General features: G+C 40.2%; 1 protein-coding gene across 1 annotated transcript in view; it reads right to left on the bottom strand.

Moving 5' to 3' along the window:
* LOC145354303 (apoptosis regulator Bcl-2-like) overlaps positions 1 to 27,091 on the bottom strand; it is a 147,651-nt gene extending 120,560 nt beyond the window's left edge. The window contains exon 1 of the mRNA XM_080205423.1: positions 26,517 to 27,091. Within this exon, the coding sequence (XP_080061549.1) occupies positions 26,517 to 26,990 (474 nt within the window). The 5' untranslated portion in view covers positions 26,991 to 27,091. The remainder of the gene's footprint in view (positions 1 to 26,516) is intronic.
* Between the last annotated feature and the right edge of the window lie 704 nt (positions 27,092 to 27,795).

The raw sequence follows: 27,795 nt of genomic DNA, 5'->3' as shown, positions 1-27,795 counted from the left end.
ACAAATGGGCACTTACAGAAATAAACTCACAGGACTACGGAGATTAGAACGAGCCAGTTTGGACTTAGTGGGCTGAATGAATGATCTCTCTGGGTGCCTTAATGATGTCACAAATAATGACACTGGCTCAAGGGGGGCAAAGCTAATCTTGTTTCTGAGACTCTTGCTGTTGCAGTTTATGTTTGGGTTTTAATGGATTGTTGGAGAGGCAAGGATATGCAGAGGGCATCCAGATGTTGTGTGTCAACGATACTGCACAAAAAACCAATTCTGTCTGCATTTTCAGAGCATTATGATCCCCAAACAAATTGCCAGCATGATGTCAATTGTTAGAACTCTTATGATAAAAACAAGAGGAATCAATGCAAATTAAACATGTATTAACTGATAGTCAATGCAATCTATAAATTACACATGGAATTACATATACAGCAAAGACTATCTGATGAGATTACATGTATTTACACCACTCCCTGCACAAACACAGCACCATGTGTAATCAGTCTTTCTGATTCATAAGAACATAAGAACATAAGAAATAGGAGCAGGAGTAGGCCATCTAGCCCTTCGAGCCTGCCCCGCCATTCAATAAGATCATGGCTGATCTGTCGTGGCTCAGTTCCACTTTCCCGCCCTCTCCCCATAACCCTTAATCCCCTCTCTTATCAAAAACCCATCAACCCGCGTCTTAAAAATATTTAGCGAGGCAGCCTCCATCACTTCAACGGGCAGAGAATTCCAGAGATTCACCACCCTTTGAATGAAGAAGTTCCTCCTCAACTCCGTTCTAAACCGCCCCCCCTTTATCTTGAGGCTGTGCCCCCTAGTCCTACTGTCTTTTTTGAGCGGGAAGAGTCTCTCCACCTCTATCCTATCCATCCCGTTCATCATCTTATACATCCCAATGAGATCTCCCCTCATTCTTCTAAACTCTAACGAGTACAAGCTTAGTTTATTCAGCCTCTCCTCATAGCTCAACCCCCTCAACTCCGGTATCAGCCTAGTAAACCTCCTCTGCACTCCCTCCAAGGCCAAAATATCTTTGCGCAGGTGCGGCGCCCAAAACTGCACACAGTACTCCAGCTGCGGCCTCACCAATGCCCTATACAGCTGCAGCAAGACCTCCCTACTTTTATATTCAATCCCCTTCACTATGAAGGCCAGCATCCCATTCGCCTTCCTGACCACCTGCTGCACCTGCAAGCTGGGTTTTTGCGACTCATGCACAAGGACCCCGAGGTCCCTCTGCACCGTCGCCTGCTGCAGTTTTTCGCCACGTAAGTAATAGTCCTTCCTACCATTATTCCTACCAAAGTAGACCACCTCACACTTGCCAACATTAAATTCCATTTGCCATTTCCTGGCCCATTCGCCCAGCCTATCTAGATCCTTCTGCAGACTCTCCACACCCTCCACACAATTTGCCGTTCCCCCAATCTTGGTGTCATCAGCAAATTTTGACACCCTACACTCGGTTCCCTCCTCCAGATCATCTATATAAATGGTAAAAAGCTGAGGCCCCAGCACTGACCCCTGGGGCACTCCACTAGTCACCATCCGCCAATCCGAATAGCACCCGTTGACCCCCACTCTCTGCCTCCTATTTGACAACCAATCCTCTATCCACGCTAACACCCTACCCCCAACTCCATGTCCCTCGACCTTCTGCAATAACCTCTTGTGAGGTACTTTGTCAAACGCCTTCTGAAAATCCAGAAAGACCACATCCACCGGCTCTCCTCTATCCACTGCCCTAGACACATCCTCATAGAACTCCAGTAAATTTGTCAGACACGACTTCCCTTTAATGAAACCGTGCTGCGTCTGCTCTATCAAGCAGTTCCCTTCAAGATGCCTTGCAATTTCCTCCTTAATGACGGATTCTAACATTTTACCCACCACAGACGTTAAACTAACCGGCCTATAATTCCCCGCCTTTTGCCTGGCACCCTTCTTAAACAACGGCGTAACATTAGCCATTTTCCAATCCTCCGGCACTTCCCCGGAATCCAGCGACATCTGGAAAATAACCACCAAGGCATCCACTGTCACCTCCGCCATTTCTTTCAGAACCCTCGGATGCATTCCATCCGGTCCTGGGGACTTGTCCACAATCAGCCCCTCCAGTCTGTCGAGCACCACCTCTCTAGTAACAGTAATGTCATTAAGACCCTCAAGTCCTACCACCTTTCCATCACTAACACCCGGCAAATTATTCACGTCCTCCTCCGTGAAGACAGAAACAAAAAAGTTATTCCACTAGGTCCCCTTTCTCATCCTCTAAAGGACCAACGTTCACCCTAGCCAGCCTCTTCCTTTTTATATATTTATAAAAACTCTTGCTATCCTTTTTTATATTAAGCGCTAGCCCAGCTTCATAGTTTCTCCTACCCTTCTTTATCAACTTCTTTGTCAATCTTTGTTGACATTTAAACCTCTCCCAATCCTCTTCTCGCCCACTACTCTTAGCTACTCTAAATTCCTCCGCTTTTAATTTAACACTTTCCTTCACCTCCTTTGTTATCCACGGCTTATTACCTCTCCTCCTACTGTCCTTTTTGACCATCGGAATAAATTTCCGCTGAGCACCAAGAAAGATCTCCTTAAAGATCCTCCACTGCTCCTCAGCAGACCCTCCCTCCAACGCGCTCCCCCAGTCCACATTCGCCAATTCTTCTCTCATCCTACTGTACTCCCCTCTATTCAAACAAAGTACGCGTGTCTGGGAACCCACTTTCTCCTCCTCCATCTGCACCAGAAACTCCACCATATAATGATCACTCTCCCCAAGAGGATCCTTCACCGCAAGGTCCCTAATTCTACCCGCCTCATTACATAGCACGAGATCCAAGATAGCTCTCTCCCTCGTCGGCTCCAACACGCACTGTTCCAGGAAACAATCCCGGCAGCATTCCAAGAACTCCTCCTCGAGCCCCCCGCGTCCAACATGGGTCGACCAATCAATATGCAGATTGAAATCCCCCATAACTACGGCCGTCCCATTCCTGCACGCTGCACTTATTTGCGCGTTAACAGCCCGCCCCACCTCCAGATCATTATTCGGGGGCCTATAGACGACACCCACCAGCGTCTTCCTCCCTTTGCTGTTCCTAATCTCCACCCACAACGATTCCACGTTCTGCTCCTTGGCTCCAATATCATCCCTTGCTACCACCTTGATGCTATCCTTAATCAGCAGAGCAACGCCCCCCCCTTTTCCCTCCTGCCTATCCTTCCTAAACACTTGATAGATTCAGTACTCTAAATCTTTCACTTCCCTCATTCAATGGATTTGGTTCTTCAGTCACCTGCAACAGTAGTTCCAGTCCTTCCCAAGTTTTCCAGAGAGAATTTTCATCAAATGGCACATGGCTGGAGAACTTTCTAAGCTAGGATGGTGGCTATCTTTATGACAAAGATTCCCCAGAAACTCCTCTCACTGACTTCTTTAATAAACCTTATTAAATAGTCTGGTTGGCTCTGGCAGAATTGAAGCATAGCTGTGGAATTATCCAATTCAAAATCCATGTCCTAACCTGTCTTCAGATCTCTGTCCCCTTTAACTGCATTACACACATAGATACTTGTAAATGTGCTTTCTCTGTTCTTCCTTGCTGCAGCTTCATCTGCCTCTGGCCACATGGCATCTATGTCTTAATCTCCTTCTTGTTAGTAGTGCTTTGAGCAAGAGTTGCCTTGTCACATGGATCAGCATTTCTTTTTATTCAAATAAATTATGAATTGATCCATTTATAATTGGTACAAACTCTTAGAAGTCATTTGCAAACATTTAAAACCAATTATAAATTCCACAGGCATTTTAAAATTACAAAATTTCCTAACTAAACTGCTTCCGTGTCAAAGGTCACAGGAGCTACAATTAAATTAATAGTTAAAACAAGGAAAAATAAAAGACAAAGGAGCTGTAAACAGTTGGATTTGATCTGACTATAAAGTAAATATCCAATACAGATCGCCTACCCTTTTTTAAGCTTCTATGTTTTTCAGAGGTGCTTTATATCATGATATTATTACTCAAATTTACTAACATACAAATATTTTGTTAATCAAGTTGTTGACTTGAAAAATAGTTTATATCTTTGCATGTTTTCCTTCACATATTATGAAATGTCACAATGGAGTTTCACTTGAGTTGTTTGGGGTAATTAGCAAATTGCAATAAAGTATTAAGTACAAAGAGAAAAGTGTAACTTTTATTAAAAAGATACCTTGATGCAACAAAGCCATTAACTGAATCTTACATTGTGTTTATTTTAAAAGAACATTTTGAATAAAGAAATTATAAATATCTGAAATATTTCACCAAATAAGTTCTTATTCAGCTCTGCCAAACTTCAAAACTAGAAAAGATTCACATCATTAATATAAAAAGAACTTCACTTCTAAAAATATACCATTGTGCATTTTCATGGCCCTCATGAGCTTGATAAGGTGTTAGAAGGTTGCCTTAAACAATAGTTCAAGGTTTGTTATAAAGATAGTTTTTTTATTTGCCATTACAGGGATTGTCATTCAAACTTGCCAAGTTTTCATTTAAAAATAGAAATATTCAGATAGTAGCCAATTAGCATCCCAGCAGAAGGCTAAAGAACTCCATGTACTAATTAGGATAACAGTCCAAAGCACTGCTGTGGATTGAAATGTACCAGGTATAAACAAGGGCTGGAATTTCCCAGCCCTGCCTGCTGATGTGATCTTCCAGTCCTGCCAACAGTGAACACCCATTACGGGTTTCCCGGCAGCAGGGGGTCCATACAAATGGGAAATCCAGTTGACAATGGCGGGACCAGAAGATCCCGTCAATGGTGGATCACCTTTGCCACCACGAAACTTGCCATGTGGACATGGAAAATCTTGCCTCAGGTCAACTCTCCACTCAACGTGTTATGCATTGATGAAGATCTCCAAAAGATCCTTTATTTACCCATCCAAGGTTTTCAAAATTCAATTCTTGTATCACAAAAATGCTATTAAATTATGTGTTAAAAACTAAAATTGAAGTTTCAGTATTGATACTTACTCCTCCAACAGGTTTACTTACCAATAAAGGAATTTCTGGAATTACTGGAATATCTCCTAAACCTGTTAGAATATTTAATAAAATGATCCATAACAGCTGTGCCTTAAACTATTGTGCCAGTAAATATATGTGACGACTTTCACAAATTCACATTAGTACTTTCTACTCTGAAATGCTATTTGGCATCTCAGCTGACAAAAAAAAAGTCAATTTAACTTCAGCCATAACCTTCTACTCCAAGTAACTGATTTGCTTCCAACTCTTTTTCCTAGAAATGTTCATGATCTGGGAGCACCCCCAAGGCTAAAAACAAACAGTAAAGTGGACTGCAGCTGGCTCATGACAATAATATGTAGGAGTACAGCCAGAGGAGGCTTTGAAGAGAAGATTATTTTTAGAGGCATTTTACATACAGTTAGGTTTGCCTACTACCCATCCTGAAAATTTCAGAGGTTAATCTATTCTACTAAACAATTTATTTTCCAATGCAACATTTTAAGTAAAGCTGTGAGAAAGAGATAAACAGCAGCCTAAAAAATATCTAATACTGCTAACAAAAAGGAATTCTTCTCAATAGTACTGCCAAAATAAACGACCATCTATTAAAGACAACCTGAAGATTTTTTAAACTGAACCAAACCAAAACAAAGAATCAGTGTTGCTGCACCTCACACTGAATTAGTTTATTAAAAAATGGAAAGCTCTAGCAAGCTGATAATAAAACCGCATGATAAATGCTGTCAACACTTTGAACTTCAGCATCACACTGGACACCCATCAGCATGATCATTATGCAGCTTCCATATATCTCAAGGAGTTGAACTAACAGACACTATAGGCAAAAGCACACACCGCCTAGTGGCTGATATGTCAGAGGCAATGGCAAAGGCCAGGGAATTAATTCCCTGTCTACCTCCTCAACCACACAAATGAAGAAAATACTTTAAAGAACAAATATTTTCTTTTAAAATGCCAACATGAATCTTGTTTAATAATGCCCAGGTAGGGAGCACAGTGAATTACATTCAGAAATGTGATGTGAAAGGTTGTGACTGGATCATTTGTGCATATAAAAGAAAATGGGCCCACTAAAGAGCAACAATTTTATTCATACGTCTCTTTCAATTAAAATTGAACAATTCATAAACAATGTGATTTTCTGGCAATGACTAACAAACAGAACATTACCAGCATAACAGTAAATATCTGATACTTACTACCAGGTAAGCAAGCTATTGCTCTGATTAATGACTATATACAGCTGTTGTCCTGAATAATAGACTCTGCAAGTTTTATATCAACAAGTCTGCACTATGGTCTGCTTCAACAATGGAATGGCCTCATCCAGCTGATTCAAAGCGATTACTTAGATCTTACATTATGTTCCCCAGTAACCCAAATGAAGTCAACAAAACACTATTTGCTTACATCAGAAAACAACTAGGCCTGAATCCAAATAGGCTTTCATCGAGAACATGCAAGAGCAAAATGTACAGCATGCATTTATATCGGGTATGGATATTGAAACGATGCCTCAGAATACTGGCAAGATTTGGTTATTCTACCGAGCTAATTGCAACAATCCGCTTCAACAAGCAAGTTTATAATGGGTTTGGGCAAGGGAGACAAGGAAAAACTTTCCATTAGCTAATAATACAATAACTAGGGAACAAAGATTTAGGCTTTTGGAAACAGACACAGGGACAATGTGAGGAAGAACCTTTTTACATCGGGAGTGGTAATGATCTAGTAATGACCAACACAAGTCAAAAGATCCAGATTCAACTCAACTCAGTAGTCTACATTTAGTGGTGCAAAGCACTATTAAAGGCAACTGAATATTGGTATTAACTCAACCAACCTGTTCTATCAAGAGATTCAACAGCACTGGCCAAAAATGAAGACAGTAAGAAGTCTGACAACACCAGGTTTAAGTCCAACCGATTTATTTGAAAGTAAACTCGCAAGCTTTCGGGGTTTGCCCCTTCGTCAGGCAAATGGAGAGTTCTGGCCTCAGACAGAGCGTATAACAGCAAAGACAGTTTACAGATTACTGATTATAATGTGAGTCTTTACACCTGACCTGCTATTCAAGTCTTAAAGTAGCCAACAATGTGAGTGGAAGGAGCATGGTGTCGTCAGTCTTCTCACTGTGTTTACCCCAGTCCAACGCCGGCATCTCCACATCAAAAATAAAGAAACATGCAGTGGTTTGAGGAGTCATGGAATCTTGCATATACTCTAAAGCTTCATTTTAACAGAAGAACCGTAAGTTTACTATTTACAATTGAAGATCAGTGGGAAGGTATTTTTCCAAAAGCTTAATAAGGGGGCAAACGCAGGGGCTGCTGCAAATGTCTTTCAGCCGCTTAAACTTCTCTGAAGTTAAATCAAAATCTTCCTAACACACTGGACATAACATGTTTAATAATTATGAAGACAAGCTATCATCTGTAATTTTTCAAGTCTACTATCAGTGCAAATTCTTCATTTATATAGACTTACAGTAATACAGTAGGTTTTAATACAGAGTCATAGAGTCAGAACAGAAGACATATAAGAACATAAGAAATAGGAGCAGGAGTAGGCCATCCAGCCCTTTGAGCCTGCCCCGCCATTCAATAAGATCATGGCTGATCTGTCGCTGCTCAGTTCCACTTTCCCGCCCTCTCCCTATAACCCTTAATCCCCTCTCCTATCAAAAACCCATCAACCCGCGTCTTAAAAATATTTAGCGAGGCAGCCTCCACCACTTCAACGGGCAGAGAATTCCAGAGATTCACCACCCTCTGAGTGAAGAAGTTCCTCTTAAACTCCTATATAGCACAGAAGATGACATTTAGCCCAAGCTCTCTGAGCAAACTAGGCATCCCCACTTCTCTGTTCAATCCCATATCCCCCTGGGTTGATTACCTTCCAAGTGCCCATTCAACTTAATTTAACCCTCTTACTTCCAGGTTATTATCACTTGCTGTATAAAAAAGTTCTTCCTCACTTTGCCCTTGCATAGCTTGCCCAAAACCTTAAATCTATGTCTCCTTGTCACTGTACTATCAACTTTTCCTTGTCTACCTTCTCAAAACCTGTCATAATCTTATACTCTTCTAACAAATCTCCCATCACCTTTGCTCCAAGGAGAAGGCCCAGCTTTTCCAATCTAATCTTATAAACAAAATCCTTCATCCCTGGAACTATTTTGGTAAATCTCTTCTGCGCTCTCTCAGGGAATAGTCTTCCTAAAGCATTATGATCAGAATGGGAGGCAATATTCCAGCTGAAGCCTCATTAGTGCTTTAACCAGTTCAGCATGACTTCCTTACTTTTGTACTCATTGCCTCTATTTATGAAGCCCAAAATCCCATATGCTTAGCTAACAACTCTCTCAACATGTTCTACCACCTTCAAAGTTGCACATTAAACTTCAGTTCTTTTGTTCCTGCACATTCGATACAGCTGTGCCATTATGTTGCCTCTCTTTATCCCTTCTAACAAAATATATCATCTCACACTCCTCTCTAGTAAATTCCACTTGCCTGCCCATTCTGCTAACATATGTCAAGTTGCAGGTCATTTGTATCAGCCCCACTGTTTAGCACTCTTCCATTTGGTAACCTTTGCAAATTTTGAAATTTTACTCCATATTCTAGGATCCAAGTAAGTAGTGGCCCAAGTTCTGAACTTCAGGGAATACCACTGTCTACCATCCTCCAGTCTGAAAAATAGCCATTTACCACGACTTGCTGTTTTCTGTCATTGAGCCAATTTCTTATCCAATTGGACAGCAACTCTCCTTGTCCATGTGCCTCAATTCTGTTAACCAGCTATTGATGTGGAACCTTGAAAAATAATTCCTTAAAATCCATACTTTTTCTAACAAAATTGTCTGGCCTGCTCAATGAACTCAAACCTCTCAAAAAACATGTTGATTTTAATCACCAACTTTTGCTGTTCACACCTTACTCACTAATGATGTTAAACTAGCTAGCCTATAGTTGGAACTCTAATGTCTTTAGAGTCACAGAATCCCTGCAGTTCAGAAAAAGGGCATTTAGCCCATCAAGTCTGCACTGATTCTCCAAAAGAACATCCCAGCCAGACCCTCCCCTCTGCCCTATCCCCGTAGCCACATGCATTTACCATGGCTAATCCACCTAATTTACCCATCCTTGACATAGGTCAAAAAGAACAAAAGTTCTGCTAAGGGAGTATGAACAGCCAGGAGCTAAATTAAAGAGCAGAACTAAAAAGGTAATAACTGGTACAGGGTCAGTAAGATTGAGGAGGTAAATGTGTGGGAGGAAGGGTTTGAATTCATGGAACATTGGCACCAGTATTGAGGAAGAGGGCACCTGTTCCAATGGGATGGTCTTCATCTAAATCGTGCTGGGACCAGAGTCCTAGCGAATCGTATAACTAGGACTGTAGATAGGGCTTTAAACTAAATTGTGTGCATGTGTGTATGTGTGTGTGTGTGTGTATATGTGTTTGGGGGGGTGTAATGGTTGTTCAGTTGTATGGAGAATTAAAGAATCAAAGTTAAAGAAGAGGGTGGAATTGTATGTTAATGGAGCTGAGGGCTCAGGAGAAGTTAGAAAAGTTTCCAGACCACATAATAGAACAGAAATTATAGGTGGTGGCAGGCACAGCAAACAAGGTGACAAGTATGAGAAGGAAGGAGGTCAATGCAGGACTGAGGGTGTTGTACCTAAATGCATGCACTATACAGAACAAAGTAAATAATGAGCTTGTTGCGCACATTGAAATTGGCCAGTATGATGATGTGGGCATCACAGAGGTGTGGCTGCAAGGGGATCATGGCTGGGATATCCAAGGATATGTGTCTTATCAGAAGGACGTGCAGATGGGCAAAGAAGGTGGGGTTGCATTGTTAGTAAGGAATAAAGTTAAATCGAAAGCAAGAAGTGATATAGGATCAGAGGGCATAGAATCTCTGTGGGTAGAGTTGAGGAATTGCAAAGGTAAAAAGACCCTGATAGGAGTTATGTACAGGCCTCCTAGCAGTAATCAGGATGTGGGGCAGAAAATAAATCAGGAGAAAGAAAAGGCATATAAACAAGGCAATATTATAATAATCATGGGGGACTTCAATATACTCAGAATATGGACTCGGAAAATCAGGTAGGTAATGGACCCCACGAAAAGTAATTTGTGGAATGTCTAAGAGATGGAGTTTTTTGGAGCACCTTGTGACAGAGCCTTCTAGGGAGCAGGCAGTTCTGGGTTTGGTGATGTATAATGAGGCAGGCTTGATTAGGGAACTTGAGGTGAAGGAACTCTTAGGGAGCAGTGACCACAATATGATAGAATTTATCCTGCCATTTGAGGGGGAGAATCTCGTGTCAGATGTAATGGTATTGCAATTAAATAAAAGTAACTACAAAGGCATGAGTGAGGAGATGGCCAGAGTTGATTGGAAAGGGAGGCTAGCAGGAAAGACAGTAGAACAGCAATGGCAGGAGTTTTTGAGAGTTATTTGGGAGGCACAACAGAAATTCATCCCAAGGAGCAGGAAGCATGCTAAGGGGAGGACGAGGCATCCGTGGCTGATGAGGAAAGTCAAAGAAAGCATAAAAGCAAAAGAAAAAGCATACAAAGTGTTAAGGATAAGTGGGAAGCCAGAGGATTGGGAAACCTTTAAAAGCGAACAGAAGACAACAAAAAAGCAATAATGGGGGAGAAGATGAAATATGAGTGTACACTAGCTAGTAATATAAAAGAAAATAGGAAGAGTTTTTTTCAATATATAAAAAGAGAAGCAAAAATCACCATTGGACCACCGGAAAATGAGGCTGGAGAAGTAATAGGAAACAAAGCAATGGCAGAGAAACTGAATAGTTACTTTGCATCAGTCTCCACAGTGGAAGACACCAGTGGGATGCCAGAGTTCCAGGAGAATCGGGGGCACAGTTGAGTGAAATGGCCACCACTAACGAAAAGGTTCTGGGGAAACTGAAAGGTCTGAAGGTAGATAAATCACCTGGACCGGATGGACTACACCCCAGGGTTCTAAAAGATATAGCTGAGGAAAATGTGGAGGCATTGATGGTGATCTCTCAGGGATCACTAGAGGCAGGGAGGGTACCAGAGGACTGAAAAGTAGTAAATGTTGTTTAAGAAATGAGGGAGGCAACAGACAGGAAATTATAGGTGGTTAGCCTGACTTTGATCAATGGCAAGATTTCAGAATCCATTATTAAAGATGAGATTGCAGAGTACTTGGAAGTGTATGATAAAAGTAGGACTGAGTCAGCACAGCTTTGCCAAGGGGAGGTCGTATGTGACAAATCTGTTTGAGTTCTTTGAGGAAGTAACAAGGAAGTTAGTTAAAGGAGAGCCAGTGGACGTGATTTATTTAGATTTTGAGAAGGCCTTTGACAAGGTGCTGCATAGGAGACTGTTAAATAAGTTAAATGCCCATGGTGTTAAGGGTAAGATCCTGGCAATGGATATAGGATTGGTTGACTGGCAGAGGGCAGCGAATGGGGATAAAGGGGTCTTTCTTAGGATGGCAGCTGGTGACTAGTAATGTGCCTCAGAGGTCAGTGCTAGGACACAACATTTCATAATATACATTAACAATTTAGAGGAAGGAACTGAAGGCACTGTTGCTAAGTTTGCAGATGATACAAAGATATGCAGAGGGACAGGTAGTATTGAGAAAGCAGGGGGCTGCAGAAGGACTTGGACAGGTTAAAAGAGTGGGCAAAGAAATAGCAGACGGAATACAATGTGGAAAAGTGTGAGGTTATGTACTTTGGAAGGCGGAATGTAGGCATAGACTATTTTCTAACTGGGAAAATGCTTAGGAAATCAGAAACACAAAGGGACTTGGGAATCATTGTTCAAGATTCTCTTAAGGTTAATGTGCAGGTTCAGTCGGCAGTTGGGCAGGCAAATACAATGTCAGCATTCATGTTGAGAGGGCTACAGTACAAGAGCAGGGATGTAATTCTGAGGCTGTATAAGGCTCTGGTCAGACGCCACGTGGAGTGCTGTGAGCAGTTTCAGGCCCCATATCTAAGGAAGAGTGTGCTGGCCTTGGAAAGGGTCCAGGAGGTTCACAAGAATGATCCCTGGAATGAAGAGCTTGTCATACGAGGAATGGTTGAGGACTCTAGTCTGTATTCATTGAGTTTAGAAGGATGAGAGGGGATCTTATTGAAACTTACAGGATATTGCGAAGCCTAGATAGAGTGGACGTGGGAGAGGATGTTTCCACTAGTAGGAAAAACTAGAAGCAGAGGGCACAACCGCAGGCTAACAGGACAATCCTTTAAAACAGAGCTCAGGAGGAATTTCTTCAGCCAGGGAGTGGTGAATCTGTGGAACTCTTTGCCGCAGAAAGCTGTGGAGGCCAGGTCATTGAGTGTCTTTAAGACAGAGACAGATAGGTTCTTGATTAATAAGGGGGTCAGAGGTTATGAGGAAAAGGCAGGAGAATGGGGATGAGAATAAAGATCAGCCGTGATTGAATGGCAGAGCAGACTCGATAGGCCAAGTGGCCTAATTCTGCTCCTACGTCTTATGATCTTATGGACACTAATGGGCAATTTAGCATGGCCAATCCACCTAACCTGCACATCTTTGGGCTGTGGGAGAAACCCATGCAAACACAACGAGAATGTGCAAACTTTGTACAAACTTCACACAGTCACCCAAAGCCAGAATTGAATCCAGGTCCTTGGCATTGTGAGGCAGTTGTGCTAACCATTATGCCACTATGCCACCTTTTCTTGGATAAATGTATCAAATTTACCACTCTCTAATCCTCTGTCACCTCTCCTGTATCTACGGAAGATAGAAGATTATGGCAAGCCCTTCCTCAATCTTCAACCCCACTTCCTTGAGAAACCTGGGATGAAAGCCATTCCGACCAGGAGACTAATCGACTCTTTTCGCCCTATCCATTGCTTCCAATTCTACTCTACTTCTACCGATATTTTGTCAGATTCTTCCACTTTAGTAAATGCAGATATAAAGTACTAAGTATTGTAGCCTTGCCCAGTGCCTCTGAGCATTTCTCATATTTTTAATATGGATAAATTCATTGAAACTGCCAAATCATTTAAATTTCCTTCCCTTTAAACATTTGAAAAAAAACTGTCTGCAGCATTTTTTAAAATCAGTGTCTGTATTTTCACTGTCTAGTGACGTAAGCCCAAGGTTTATCATTGTAGGATTAGTGCCGTATGACTGATTTCACAACCTCTAATTATCATAGTGGGGTGCTTGTCAGTTCACAGTTTGATTGACAGCTTTGAGCGCTTGAAGTTTGTGAAGTGAGACTATGAATATAAATGTTTGTTGCTAGAGGGAATTAAGTTCTCAAAGAAATTTAATTGTAGTGAATAGGGTCTGACCAATGAGGGCTTTTTAAATAGTGAATCCATCAATAGACACTAAAAACTTTATTTGATTTCCTATCAGTTTGGATCTTGACGACTACCCATAATGGATACTGGGTGAATTGGCATAGAAGGCGTAAGAACATATGCTGGCACTAAGTTAGCATAGGGGCTATAAAGGACTACAGGGATGGGTGAAGGGGTTAGGATAGGCTAGGATGGAGGATATGAAGGGCCACTTGCTGGGCAGAGGGATACAGGTTGCTGTGGAGTGACCACCTCCCAGAACATACATTCCAGGACAATCTCATCCTCCCTGACACTCCACACTGCCTCCAACGCTTGGAAATCCCGAGCTTGAACTGAAGCAACTGGGTTTATTTCCTCAACACATGGTCCTCAAGAGACACAGTGTCCTGAAGTTCCCACTTGGCACAGGAATTGCAATCAGCAGATCTCAAGTGTCCATTTAGGATGTATTCCTTATTTAACAATTTACTTATTATGCTTTAAATTTTAATTTATAAACCCTAGACCTGCTCTGTGATTAGTCTTACTAATTAACTTACTGTTACATTAACACCAACTGAATTTTTTTCTTTCCCAACTCAATTGCTATTATTATGGAACATCACATGGGGAAAACCCACATAAAAAAATGACAAAATCTACTGGAAAATTCTGCAATGCATGATTAGATTTTTTCATCCCAAATCTACAAACTTGTGCTGGTTATGTCAGGAGCCGAACAATGAATTAAGTTCCAAACAAATAGAGTAGCTGATTGATTTCTTCCTTGGAACCAGAAGCATCCAAAGACAGAGGAAAGCACAGCAAGAAGTTAACTCTGGAGATTACTTCTACAAGTATGAAGTTGTGCAGAGGCGGATTTGAGGTCTTAAGTGATTTGGGCTTTGAACCAAATTGTATTATGCAAATTAGGATTAAGAACCTCTTCGCACTGCACAGCCCCAATTCCAATCAGGTTTGCATTTTAACTATAACTGTAGTTGATGCAGACCAAGCTAGTACTACAGTTATAGTGTAAACACACACAGGAGGAAACAGATATCCAAATCTTCCATATGACAGATGCATCCTGATCTAGCCATGAAGCAATAATTGCCTGAAAACATAAACATCTTCCTCTTGTGCCTGTCTTTCACTGTGAAGATTCTCTTTTTTAGTTCTTTCATGGTGTGGGCATCATTGGCTAGGCCAACACTTAATGCCCATCCCTAATTGCCACCACCTTCCCAATCATAAGACTGATATGATGCCAATCTCCAGTTATTGCACTTTATAGCAATCTGCTTACTTAGAACACTTAATGCTCTCTCAGGTGGCCTAAGAGTCAACCACATATGTGAGTTACACTTTATTTTGAACCAATAAGGCTGGCAAGCATTCTTCTCTGAAGGACATTTGTGAGCTCTTTATATTCTGGCAACTCGCACAGTTATTTTTCTGGGACACAAATCATGGTATCAAATTAAATTTCACAAGCTATTACAACCTGAACTCAAAATCTCTGGGATGCACATAGATTTCACAATTATGAGGCAGCCATATCCATGTTAATAAACTACTGATCAGAAAAGAAAAGCATGACAAAAGACAAAGAAAAGCATGACAAAACACTGCAAATGCTGGAATCTGAAAAAAAAGTGTGACAGCCTTACTGTCAAAAAATGTTTGCTGCACAAATATCCACCTCAATCTTTTGATAAGGAGAAAAGTTTTGCTTTCTCTTTAAATATAGTCTTCGGATTGAAGATGCAGAGGGGCAGGGAAGATTTTCCAAATTTTGCTATCAGAGTTGACCACATCAGCTGCTTTCCTCAAGCTCCAATGGTCATCATTTTACAATTCTGTACCCTGCTTCAACCTGCACTTTTGCTACACTGGCTGCCCCATCCACCCTCTACTGTGTCCCACTTCACCCATAGCCCATCAGGCATTGTCCTCTAACTTTCAGCTTGCAATTGGTCCACACCAAAGCAGTCAGCAATAGAACAGGAGGTCAGTTGATACATTTTATAATTAAAGTTAATAAATATGTTGTGTTATTCTTCAAGGCTATTTTGTTTCTGGATGTGGTGCAGGTCATTACAGCATATGAAAGCAATAACTATGTCTTGTTTACATTTTTTCTATTCAGAGAGCTTATCTGATCATCAGAAAAGAATTGTTACAGATAACCAAATCTTCCAAAATATTTGTAAATGAGACCTACGAACACAACTCAACATGGGTGGGGATTGAAAATAGACAGCATTAAATACAGATAACTTTAGCATGAGACACAGAATGATTCTCTAGGGACTTGGCTACGTGAGACTGTGAAGCGTGTGACTGTTCACTTTAGCCTGTAATTGAGGTTACCAAAAGACACTCCAGAATAGTCCAAAAGGGGAAAAAAAAACTTCTTTTTCTGCATGTCTGGTAAGTCAAGTCAAGTCAAACCAAGCTAAAGAGGGTGTCAGAGCTCTGTAACAATGGTGAAAAATTGTCCAGGAAATTTTCATCCAAAAAATGACATCCAAAACATTTAACGCTAATTCTGTAATTCTGAACTTTTCTAGATCTCTTTCAGAATTTTTCTGAGTGCTTCCTTTAAACAAATGTTTTTATTTTGCTTTTCCAGGTCAAGCATACACAAAGATGGTGGCATTTCCTCAATAAAATTATTTGTATACAAATAGTTTTGACTGAATACCTTAGACAAAGTGGCTTTCAATAATAGAAAGTAAACAAAAACAGTTTAGTCATTTTTTCACGTGGCACTGTGCCCTGCACCACATCCAAAAACATGATCTCAGAGTAAGAAAACAAAAATCAAATATCAGATGTAGGTGTTTGTGGGTTGTTGAGGAGTCTGCAGCAACAACCTGTACTTTCTTTTCCAGTTATTTTATCAGTGGTTTTTTTTTACAAGTCCCAATAATTGCATTTCTTAACACCTGCACATTTTTTTTCTTGCTTCTCCTTCATGCGCACATGCACCACCTCCAGCCCCCGCCCCCTATCTCACACACACACACACACACACTTGTGTGCATCCTCCAACCAGCTTAGTGTGTGTCAACTCCACACCCACTCCCCCTTTCCACAAAACCACTACTGATTTTTCTAAAGAAAATCTTTAACACAACTTGTTTTCGCCTAATAAAGAAGTTATTTGTTCAAGTAAATGCAAGACTGTTTATGGTACTTATCAGTAAGTGTAAATAGACTGGGACAGAAAATTTGATACTTGTGGGAAAGACGATGAAATTGTTGCTGCTCATGCTCAGCATTACAAGTGCACTCTAGGAAGTTTATTTTCAAATATAAAATGAACATTCATAAATCTCAGTACAAAATATTCCATAATAACAATGTCAGCTAACTATTAGGTATGTAATTTTGAGTTTCTTTGATTGCATACAACATAATGAAATGCAAGCATTTACTTAAGCATTTCCCAAAGATCATCATCAAAACTTTTCCACTCCAGGAGATGAATTCAGTGCATATTGTATGATGGTCCACACTCAATACAGAACACCAGCTATCAAATTGAATGGGTGTAATGGAAACAGAGCTCGTCTAGGTTCTACAGATTGTTCAAGTCATAAAAATCACTACAGATTACATTTTCTTCTCTGAATGTCGAATCAGTTGCAATTCCTATGCACTATTCCTATGTCTAGGGAACCCCAGGCATCTCAAGTCTACATCTAAACGAAATTGAAGCATCTATAAACACAGCTGCAAGTCTTTCACATCTGTAACTCTATTTCAAGCCTCCTGGCTGCTAATGGAGATTAAAAGCTACAAGACACAAGTTGCATCAAAAAACCTGGGGATTTCCTAAAGTAGTATTTTTTGACTTGTGCCTTTTTTTGTCATTGACCTACCCCTAGTCAGTAGGGCTGACTATATCGCTAGATTTTAATTGTGGGTTGACATCAAAATGAGGCAAAAGTCTGGAAACACACCATCCCAACTGACTACACAAATGTTATCTGTTGAATATATTCTTAGATGAGCCAAAATGTTATCAATCTAAATAGGAAGTGAGCTAAAAATTAAACCTCACTTTCTGTTTGAAAATAATTCATATGTTGGAAGCAAGTTGAAGTAATAAACAAATGCAGTCTGTAAATATGTATAATTCTTTGGTGTCACTGTAAATCATCTCACAAAAAATGTACATTAAATGCACCAGGCTTTGAAATGTTGAAATCATGCAAATCCTACAAATGCAGAAAGTTCATTTAGTAGTCCTCCACAACCAGCTATCTGATCATCAAAAGTAAATGTAAAACCCATTGCGATTGATTAGAATTCATACTTTACAATACAAAAAAAGGAGGAAATCAATAATAAGTTTCCTGCCTGGGGAAAGTACTGCTTTAATCCAGGTGGTAAAAGTATGTGTGAAGAACTTAGCTTCCCCTAATCCCCAACTTCCTTGTTTCAATCTTTAAGTAACACACTGCAAGTTGAATTGGAATTACATAGGTCAGAGGTATATCACATTCTTCAAACTTTCATTCAAAAGATTCACATAAGGACTCAAAAGATTTTGAATGGTATTGTTTTAACCATTTCAAGTTCCATTCAACTCAAATCTTGTATTTTAACTTATCTTCCCTTTGCTTTGGAATGGTGTAGATGTGACCACTGATGTTGGCCCAAACTGTAAAGATAGAAGCATGGTGATGAACCCATGCAACACTTCAGTAAAAAAGGTGTTGTTACTCCTGTGGCACACCACTCCCATTGAAGGCATCCAAATGCTTCAGATTTGCAAGACAAAGGTCTGTCGCTTGCTATGCACACAAATAAAGACAGCTCAAGTTGTATCTGCATCATAGAAGTTTGCCTTTCACACATTACAAATGATCATGTGCTCTGTCTTTTTTAAAAAACTTTACTACAAGGAATTGATAAATATAAAGTAACACGCCAAGAAAATAAAGATAAATTACTTCACAGACTCCATTTTCCTTCTGCAATTTTACTGAAACTCCCAACAGGTCATCTACTAAATACTTCAATGAACAAAAATCTTATAAAATAAAAATCCTTCAAGTGGTTTCCAAAGATCACAGTTACAAGAAGAGACACCTAAATCTTGTTGAATAACCTGATTGTAGAAGCATTAATTTAATTGTCTTTGTTCACTTTTAAATAGTTATCCAACTAACTATGCACAGTGGCACAATGGTTAGCACTGCTGCCTCACAGCACCAGGAACTCGGGTTCGATTCCCAGCTTAGGTCACTGTCTGTGTGGAGTTTGCACATTCTCCCTGTTTCTGCTTGGGTTTCCTCCAGGTGCTTCTGTTTCCTCCCACAGTCCAAAGATATCTGGGTTAAATTGATTGACCCTGTTAAAATTAGCCCCAGCTTTGGGGGGTTGGCAGGGTAAATACGTGGTGTTATAGGGATAGGGTGGGATTGTTGCCAGTGTAGGCTTGAAGGGCAGAATGGCCTCCTTCTGCACTGTAGAGAATGTATCATCTAATTAACATTAGCATGCTGTCTTAGTCACACATTCTAACTCATGCAAACTCAGCTGACTGTTCTAAAATGTAAACAACTCCAGCAAACCTTACTTTATTCCAACATTGAAGTTGGATACTAAGTGCTGTCCACAATTCTAATCTCAGTAGCACCAAGGAAAAAGACAATCAATCAAAAAATATTGCGTGGTCAACTCTGCAGCTGCTGTTTTAGTGGTAGATTACAAATCCTGCAGGCTACACCATGAGTAGATAGACTAACTCTAAGAACATAAACAGATAGGAATGATACACTCAGATTTTCAATCGATTCAATGCTCTCTTCAGCCTGGAGATTGTCCTCAAGAATCATCTGCAATATTTATTGCCAAATTAAGAAAACCTATACTTCTTCACACTTGATGTGTACCTCTCCATTAAAAACACAAGCCATCACTAATTCAACCATGTACAACTATTTTGTAGGTTTTAAACACTAGATGCATCAACAAAGTGCATTACAACCAGTTGCTAGGAAAATTTCTTCACTCGGAAGTCAGTTTTACAACTGGAGAGTCACTTAGTCAGACCTTCCTTACAGATAAAGAGGATTAAAAGCACTGTCCTTTCTGCACTGCATTGGCAAGTTTCCCTTAATTGCCTCCTTTGAATTATTTTGCAACAGAACTAAAAGTCAAAACATAAAATGCAAATTATTCAATTGTAAATCCCCAGGTTAGAACACCCTGCTTCACACCAATGCAAATTTTACAGAGGTATATGCTACCTAGGCAATCATGTGTTTGTCTACACCACAATTCTATGGAATGTATTACATTAAAATCTATTATATTCAAAACAGAAAGCTAAGAAAGCACAACAATTTGCAATTTGGAATAAAAATGTCCCCAAAACATTTTATTAAATCTATACTGCTGCTTTTAATTTTTCTTCCCAATTGCAAAGAATGCCAGAGAACCACTCAGTGGTGTGCTTTTACTTAAGCTTCCAAGGTTTTTCAAACCCAAATTCAGTTTAAAAAGCATGGATAAAACTGGATTTGTTCTGGTCTTCTTCCTCTGAGAACAGGGTAACTAGAACTTACATACTTGAAAAGGTAAAATCTGCAGGAAAAGAAAGGGATAGCAAAAAATTGGTAGTTTTCTCTAGTCAACCAGCTAAGACAATGGAAAGAACAGCCTTCTTCTGTGCTGTATTATTCTACAATCCCAAATAATTAAATATAGCAAAAGATAGTGAGTTTCTGCAATATACTCAAGTGTCCACTAATTAAATCAAAGTTGCACGGTACAATATTTCACAAAATTTCACAGTAACTTCATTGCAGTGTTAATGTAAGCCTTACTTGTGACTAATAAATAAACTTAACTTTAACTTCTTACTTCACAATCAGTAGACAGTTAACCATGTTGTAGAAAACTGTCCTTTTCTCTTTTTTAAAAATTTAGGACATTTTGAGTGGAGAGATTTAAGGGGAAAAGAAATCCGCCACATATATAACATAGCAGACTGCTTAAGCAGCAACATTCCAGCTGTATAAAACTGCCTCTTCACATGATCACATGCAAAAACTAGCACTACCTTAGAGCATAAAGGTTCTTTATAATATATTTTTCTTTTCGCAAGAACAGTTTGAATTTGGTAATCTACATATTTGCAGAAGATAAAACAGAATGCAGAGTGAAGAACATATAGTTGTTTATCTGTAACTGTGCCACTTATGGGTTATTAGATGTTCTTTATGAAATAAATAGCATATCCAAGCCAAAATAATTAGGAGTTCAAATGAAATTTTGGATTGGTGACAGTTTGCAATAAAAATACAGTATAAGTTCAAATCACTTGCTGCAACTATTAAATTGTCATACAAACACACCAAGATCTTGCTGCAAAAGTTGTTAAATCACTTTAGTTGAGTCCTCTAATTGAATGTTCACATAGTTAAGACATTTCCAATATTTCAACTAAAAATGCAAAAAAGGCTAACATGAGAAGAGATATACAAATAATAAAAAACATTTTTTGATCTTGTGGATCATCTTACTGTTCCCAAATAATAATTATAGAATCCCTACAGTGCAAAAAGAGGCTGTCACTTTACGCAAAAAGTCTTTGTGGGGTGGTGGGCAGGCTTCATAAGAGTAATTAACCAAAGGTAGGACAGGGTATACAGGAAGAAATAATGGGGGCTTGTCAGAAAGGTACAGCAAATGGGAGATGTTAATCTGTTATGTATACTAGGAAAATCAAAAGTGCAAAGGTAGCCTAGGTGAGGAATTTATAGAATGGTTTCAGGCTAGTTTCTTTGAACAGCATTGTCTGGAACCAATGAAGAAAACTGACTACACCAGACCTGACATTAACACAATTACAATTAATTAATTCATAGCAGCAGCCATAATATGATTGGATTTTACATTCAGTTTGAGGGAGAGAAGAGTGGGTCCAAGACTAGTAATTTAAACTTAGATAAGGGGGATTATGAGAGCATGAAAGTACAACCAGCTAAAGTGAACTTGCAAATTAGGTTAAGAGATAAATCAATAGAGATATAGTGGCAGACATTTAAGGGCATATTTTAGAATGCAAGAAGCAGATATCAGACTTAAAGATAAAGCACATAATTGTGCAAATGTGTGTCTCAGGTCAGATGATTAGACAGAATATAAAAACAGCAAAGAATGATCAAACAATGAATAAAGGAGTGAAAAGTTAGAGTATAAAAAAAACTAGCCAGAAATTAAGGACAGATAGTAAGACTTTCTACATACATCTAAAAAAGAGCTAACAAAGTGTGCACTGATCCTATAGAAAGTGAATCTGCAGAATTAATAATGAAAAATAAGAGATGAATTGAATTGGTTTTTTTCACTATAGAGGATACAAGTAATATCCCAGAAGCAGCTATAAATCAGGAAACAAAAGGGAGGGAGGAACTCTGGCAAATTACAATCAAAGAAATTTCACTAAAAAAAAATGTTGCAGGAGCTGCAGGCTGACAAAATCCTGGGTCCTGATGGGACTCCATCCTATGGTCCTAAAAGATGCGGCTAGTGAGATAGTTAGTTTTAATTTTTCAAAATTCAGGGAAGATCTTAACAGATTGAAAAATAAAATCTCCCTTATTCAAAAAAAGCAGGGAGACAGAAAGCAGGAAACTATTTGTCAGTTTGCTAACATTTGTCATAGGAAAAATGTTAGAAGCTTACAAGCTATTATTGAAGATGTTAGAGCAGGGCACTTGGAAAAATTCAGGGTAATTAGCCAAAGTCAGCATGGTTTTTTTTTTAGAAAGAAAATCATGTTTGACCAATATATTGGAGTTCTTTAAAGAAGTAACATAGCATGTAGATAAAGTGGAACTGGTGAATATACTGTATTTAGATTTCCAGAATGCATTTAATAAGGTGTCACATCAAAAATCATTGTGAAAAATAAACACTCATGGTATAAGAGGTAACATATTGGCATGAATAGAAGATTGGGTAGCAAACAAAAAACAGAGGATAAGCATAAATGGGTCTTTTTCTGGTTGGAAAGAAGCAACCAATGGTGTGTCACAGGGATCAGTGCTGGGACCTTAACCTTTTACAATTTATAGAAATGAAATGGATGAAGGGACTAAAGATAAGGTTGCTAAATTTGCTGATGACACAAAGATAGGTAGGATAGTAAGATGTGAAAAGGACACAATCTATCTATATCCCTATGTAACTCCCTTAAGTGAGTGGGCAAAGACCTGGCAAATTGACTATAATGTGGGAAAAATGGGAAATTGTCCATTTTAACAAGAAAAATAAAAAAGATTAGCTAAATGGTGAGAGATTGCAGAGCTCTGAGATGTAGAGGGATCTAAGAGTCTTAATGCACGAATCGCAAAAGGCTAGTATGCAGGTACAGTATGTAAATTAGGAAAGCTCATAGAATGTTATCATTTGTGAGGGAATTGAATGTAAAAGTAGGGAGTTTATGCTTCAGTTATACAAAGCACTAGTGAGATCTGGAGTTTTGTGCACAGTGTTTGTCACCTTATTTAAGGAAAAATGCAAGTGCATTGGAAGCGGTTCAGTGAAGGTTTATTAAACCAAAATCTGGAAAGGGAAGGTTATCTTAATGAGGAAAGGTTAGACAGGATAGACTTGTATCTGCTGGAAGAACCTGACGGCTTTTGACAGGCCAACGTGAAGAGAACACTTTCTTTTGTGGGAGAACCTAGGGCTACAGGCCACTGTTTAAAAATAAGCGGTCATCCATTTAGGACAAAGTTGAGGAGAAATGTTTTTTCTCCAAAGGTTGAGTGACTTTGGAACTCACTTCCTGAAAAGGCAGTGAAAGCAGACTTTTCACATTTTTAAGGCAGAGACGGATAGATTCTTGATAAGCACAGGGTAGGCAAGAACGTGGAGCTGAGGTTACAATCAGCTCAGCCTTCATCTTATTGAATGGTGAAGGACACTCAAAGGGCCAGTGACCTTCTCCTCTGCTTTAATTCATATGTTCAGTCATTTTATAATAAGATCTGAGTAAAACATTTAATTGCTTAAAAAACTTCATCTGGAGCAACATCATCACTGTGTTGCACAGAAAGTTGGTAGATTAAGGTTGCATCCTGGAATGGCATGATTGCATGGATCATGAATCCACTGTCATTGTTAGAATCATAGAAACTTACAGCAACTTAAAGCACAGGAAAAGGCCATTTTGGCCTGTCATGTCTATGCTGGATCTTTAAAAAAGCTGTCATGCTTAATGGCACACTCCCCACTTATTGTCTGTAATCCTCTAAGTTCTTCACCCTCAACTCCCTGTCCAAGACTCTTTGAAAATTACTAATGAAATCAACTTCTGCCACCTTTGATCAGCTATGAACTGTGATTACTGGGCCACTCACCAGAAGGACTAGATTTTCTCTATCGCTTCAGTTAAAACTGTGAATATTTTTTATTCCAAAGAGAACACTCCCAACATTTAACACCATTAAAGGAGATGCAGACAGCAAAGAGACTAGAAAGCAGATGGATGTTTATAGAGAAAAACAGATGAATGTTGCAGATAACTGCCACACAATTAGCAACTAGCTTAAGCGCAAATGGGTAAAAGTCACCTGCCTGCAATGGGAATTGTGAACTGATGATATGCTGACTGGTGTTGAGTGGTGGAGGATGTTAATAGAAGACACTCTATCCTGCGCACAAAACCATAGTTTCAAGAAGTAGCAAAGCCTCAATCCCATTCTGCTTCCATACCATTCCACTCTGGGAACTATGGAATCAGTGCATATTGTTTGGGATTCTGTTGTAAAGCATTAATTAAAATAAACAAACAAATGCATACACATTCACACATTATTTCATAGATCTTGTTTAATAATATCGTTTTACTCCTCTTTCAAACAAAAGTCACTTCACAAACCACGTAAAACCACTGAAAGTAAGAACACTGACTGACTGAGAAAAAGATCAAAAGGCTGTTTTGTTCACATGGGACCTTTGCACCGTTACCTTGAATGCTTATATTTTGATTCTTTCTGAAGACAAACCATTCAAGTCAGGAATACATAGAAACTGCAAGGCAAAACAATGGCTGGCAATTCGTTTCCCTTGCAAAACATAACAAGAGAGCATCAGTGTAATCAATAGCCAGGACTAGGAACTTGTGGTTTGAAAACGTTAAAGACATGTTTCCTACATTAACCATTTTTGAACAGTCATTGTTGTATTTGAACATAAAGTGTTTTGGGACATCTGGAAGACAAAAATAATGCTACACAAATGCTTGACTTTCTAACATACCAGTTGATACCTTTACCAATCACTTAATCTGGAGGTTAATTGTATTTAAATTATAAGGTGCTTATTACATAAACATTTACACTTGATATTTCATAGCAGTATCGCTGTGTAAATTAATGTGAAATTTAACTACGATCTCATTTGCAACTGCTGTCAATATAAAACATATACTCCTTAATTGTTTTTGAAGATTTAACTTGAAAGATTAATCATTGACATCATAAATGCTAAAAGTCCAGTAATCTAATGTATCATAAGTACAACAACAAAAATGACTTATCAGGATTTTAACTTGATCCATCTTTGGCAATACATTAGCTCTAATAAGAAGATATTTTGTGTACAGACGTCTAGATGTAGGATGGAGAGAGCACAAAGATTTATACAACAGAAGGTGATGGAGAACAAACCCATAATCCCCCAAAGAACATATGCTGTTGAGCAAAATAATACCCAGAACCAGACATTATGCTGGCTTAATAATAAGTACATGTGATTAAATTGAAGTCAACAGCAATATTAAACACTGGTGTTTCATTCACAGTCTTAATCATGTTTAATTGAAAAACAAACTTTATAAAGTGCATTTCCAATAGAGAAGGACTAAAATATTAAGATACCCTATCTCATTAAAACAGATAACAGCTCTTCCAGCAATATTTTGTCAGAAGTACACTCAATTATGAATGTATATGAGAGAACAAAAAGTCCATTGTTGATAATTATACTACATAAAACTGCTGACTTACTGTAATCACTTAAAACTTTCCATCCAAACCACCCCACAGACACTAACCAAAATCCCAAAAAAGATTCTTGGAATGTAAACTGTTCGGACACTATTTGTTACATCACATCATGCTGCCTACATGCAAACAAACAGACCAAACTTGTGAATGAGGTCATCATTCCAACTAACAAGCTTTGCATAGCACATGGGTGAGAATATATTTTGCACGTGAAATATCTGATGACCTTGGTTTTTTTGGCACAGTATACTTTAAGAAATAAATGTATACCTAAAAAAACTATCAGCATAAATAGTAGAGGATCATTTTGTTTAGGCAAATAGGAATAGATTTGAGAACATTTCAAAGTTTTTACAAGAATTAAAGAAAATTGGGGAAAGGATGTGATTACAATACAAACTGAAGAAACAATATTGATTGAAGATCTGATGAAAACATTTAGTTTCAGAAAAAGTATGACTAAACAATAATATCAAGAAGAAGAAATGGTATTTACGCTGACATACAAACATAAATAGAAACACATGGCTTGTGAAACACTTACAAACCCCCACACAAGTACTATAGTGGGTGGCGAGGTGAAAGCAATGACAAGAAAGTGGCCAGACAAATGATACGTAGGTGAAAGTAAAGGCTGCGCACATATGCAGTGGGTAGATATGTAGGTGATAGGTGGGCAGGAAAGGTGATGGAGAGGCAAATATTTTAGTGTGTAGGTAAGTACGTAGGTGATGCAAGTGGGCTGGAAACTGAGCACCACATACATTTATTGAAAGATTTACAGATTGGGGGCGGGGGAGTGGTGCAGGCAATGCTGGAAGACAGTAACATGTGGGCAGACCGACATCCTCCCAAACATAAGGGGGGTGGGGGGGTAAGGGCAATGGAGAGGGGATATTGAGCGAGTAGGGGGCAGAGTGGGCAAGGGGGTGGATAGGGGACAGAGTGGGCAAAGGGGGGGGACAGAGTGGGCAAAGGGGGGGACAGAGTGGGCAAAGGGGGGGGGGGGTAGAGTGGGAACGAGCTGAGGGGGTCGTGCTCACTCGGACATACCCAGTCTCCATTGGCGCGGATCCAGTCAGTCAGGCTGCTGTCCAGGTAAGCGGTCATCCAGGCGGCGATGTGATCCACCAGCGATGCCATATCCCTCCTCTTGGCACTCTCCACACACAGGGTGCCCCCAAACACGAAGAAAGCCACCACCCGGCCCCAGTTGACTCCATCGCGGAACAGCTCCTCGGCCACCGCCTGGAAGCGGCCGCGGGCGCTCTCGGGCTCGAAGCGCATCTGCAGCGCGATGTCGGCGAACTCCTGCTGGTACTGGCGCTCGAAGCTGTCGCCCACCTCCCGCAGGACGCGGTGAGCCTTCTCGGCGGCGGCGCTGGAGGCGGGGGCAGCCCGGGGCCGGCCGGAGCCGGGGGTCGGGGAGCCGGCAGCCGGCTCCAGGGGCTCCTCCCACACGAAGCCGTGGCGGGACAGGCGGTAGTACAGGTAATTGCAAACCAGCTCCCGGCTGCTGTAGGACATGTCGGTGCAGCCTGGCTGCCTGGGAGAGGCAAGTGTCAGCCCAGAGCTAATATCCCAGTCTGTATTCACAACCCACAGCAACAACACAGCATCCTGAGAGAACAGCCCCTGCTCCCCTCAACCACCTCCCTCAAACTCCTCTCCCCTCCCTCAAAACCCCCTCAAACTCCCCTACCTCAAAACCCCCTTAAACTCCTCTCCCCTCCCTCAAAACCCCCTCAACCACCTCCCTCAAACCCCTCTCCCCTCCTCTCCCTCAAACCCAGACTCTCTGCAATCTGATTTCAATTCCTCTCCCCTTTTTTAAACTTTTTTCCCCTCATAAAATCTGTCCTGCTGCGATTTATTGATTTTTTTTTTCAGTTTTAATTCCACCTCACAGTAAATTCCGCCCAGCTTTGCCTGCAGATTGCTCTTCTGATTTTACATGCACATATTTCTCAGGGTTTGGTGAGATGTGCGAGCCCGGCAGAGGGAGTTTTGTGAGGAGATTTTTCAGCCTCCGCTAAAGGGAAGGGGAATTGTCCTCCCTCCCTCTCTCTCTCTCTCTAACCCTGACGTGTAGATGTGAGAGGAGCGGGAGTGGCTGTCAGTCTGCCTGACACTCGGAGCGGGAGAGCCGCTCCCGGGCCGGGGACCCTCACTGGGGGCCGGGGCTGCTCCCGCTCCCTCCTCGATAATAACTTCGCCCACTTCACCAGTCCCACCCGCAGCCAGTCTTTCCGCTTCCCAAATCCTGTGCAGAGCTCTCCTACTCACTCGTCCTCGGTACCTCCCCCGCCCCCCACCCTCTCCCTTCCCGATC

The sequence above is a fragment of the Carcharhinus amblyrhynchos genome, chromosome 2, assembly GCF_965287045.1.
Source record: "Carcharhinus amblyrhynchos chromosome 2, sCarAmb.v2.hapA, whole genome shotgun sequence".
NCBI classification, from domain to species: Eukaryota; Metazoa; Chordata; class Chondrichthyes; order Carcharhiniformes; family Carcharhinidae; genus Carcharhinus; species Carcharhinus amblyrhynchos.
Note: the sequence above shows the minus strand (reverse complement) of the source record. Positions and strands in the feature narration are given on the sequence as shown.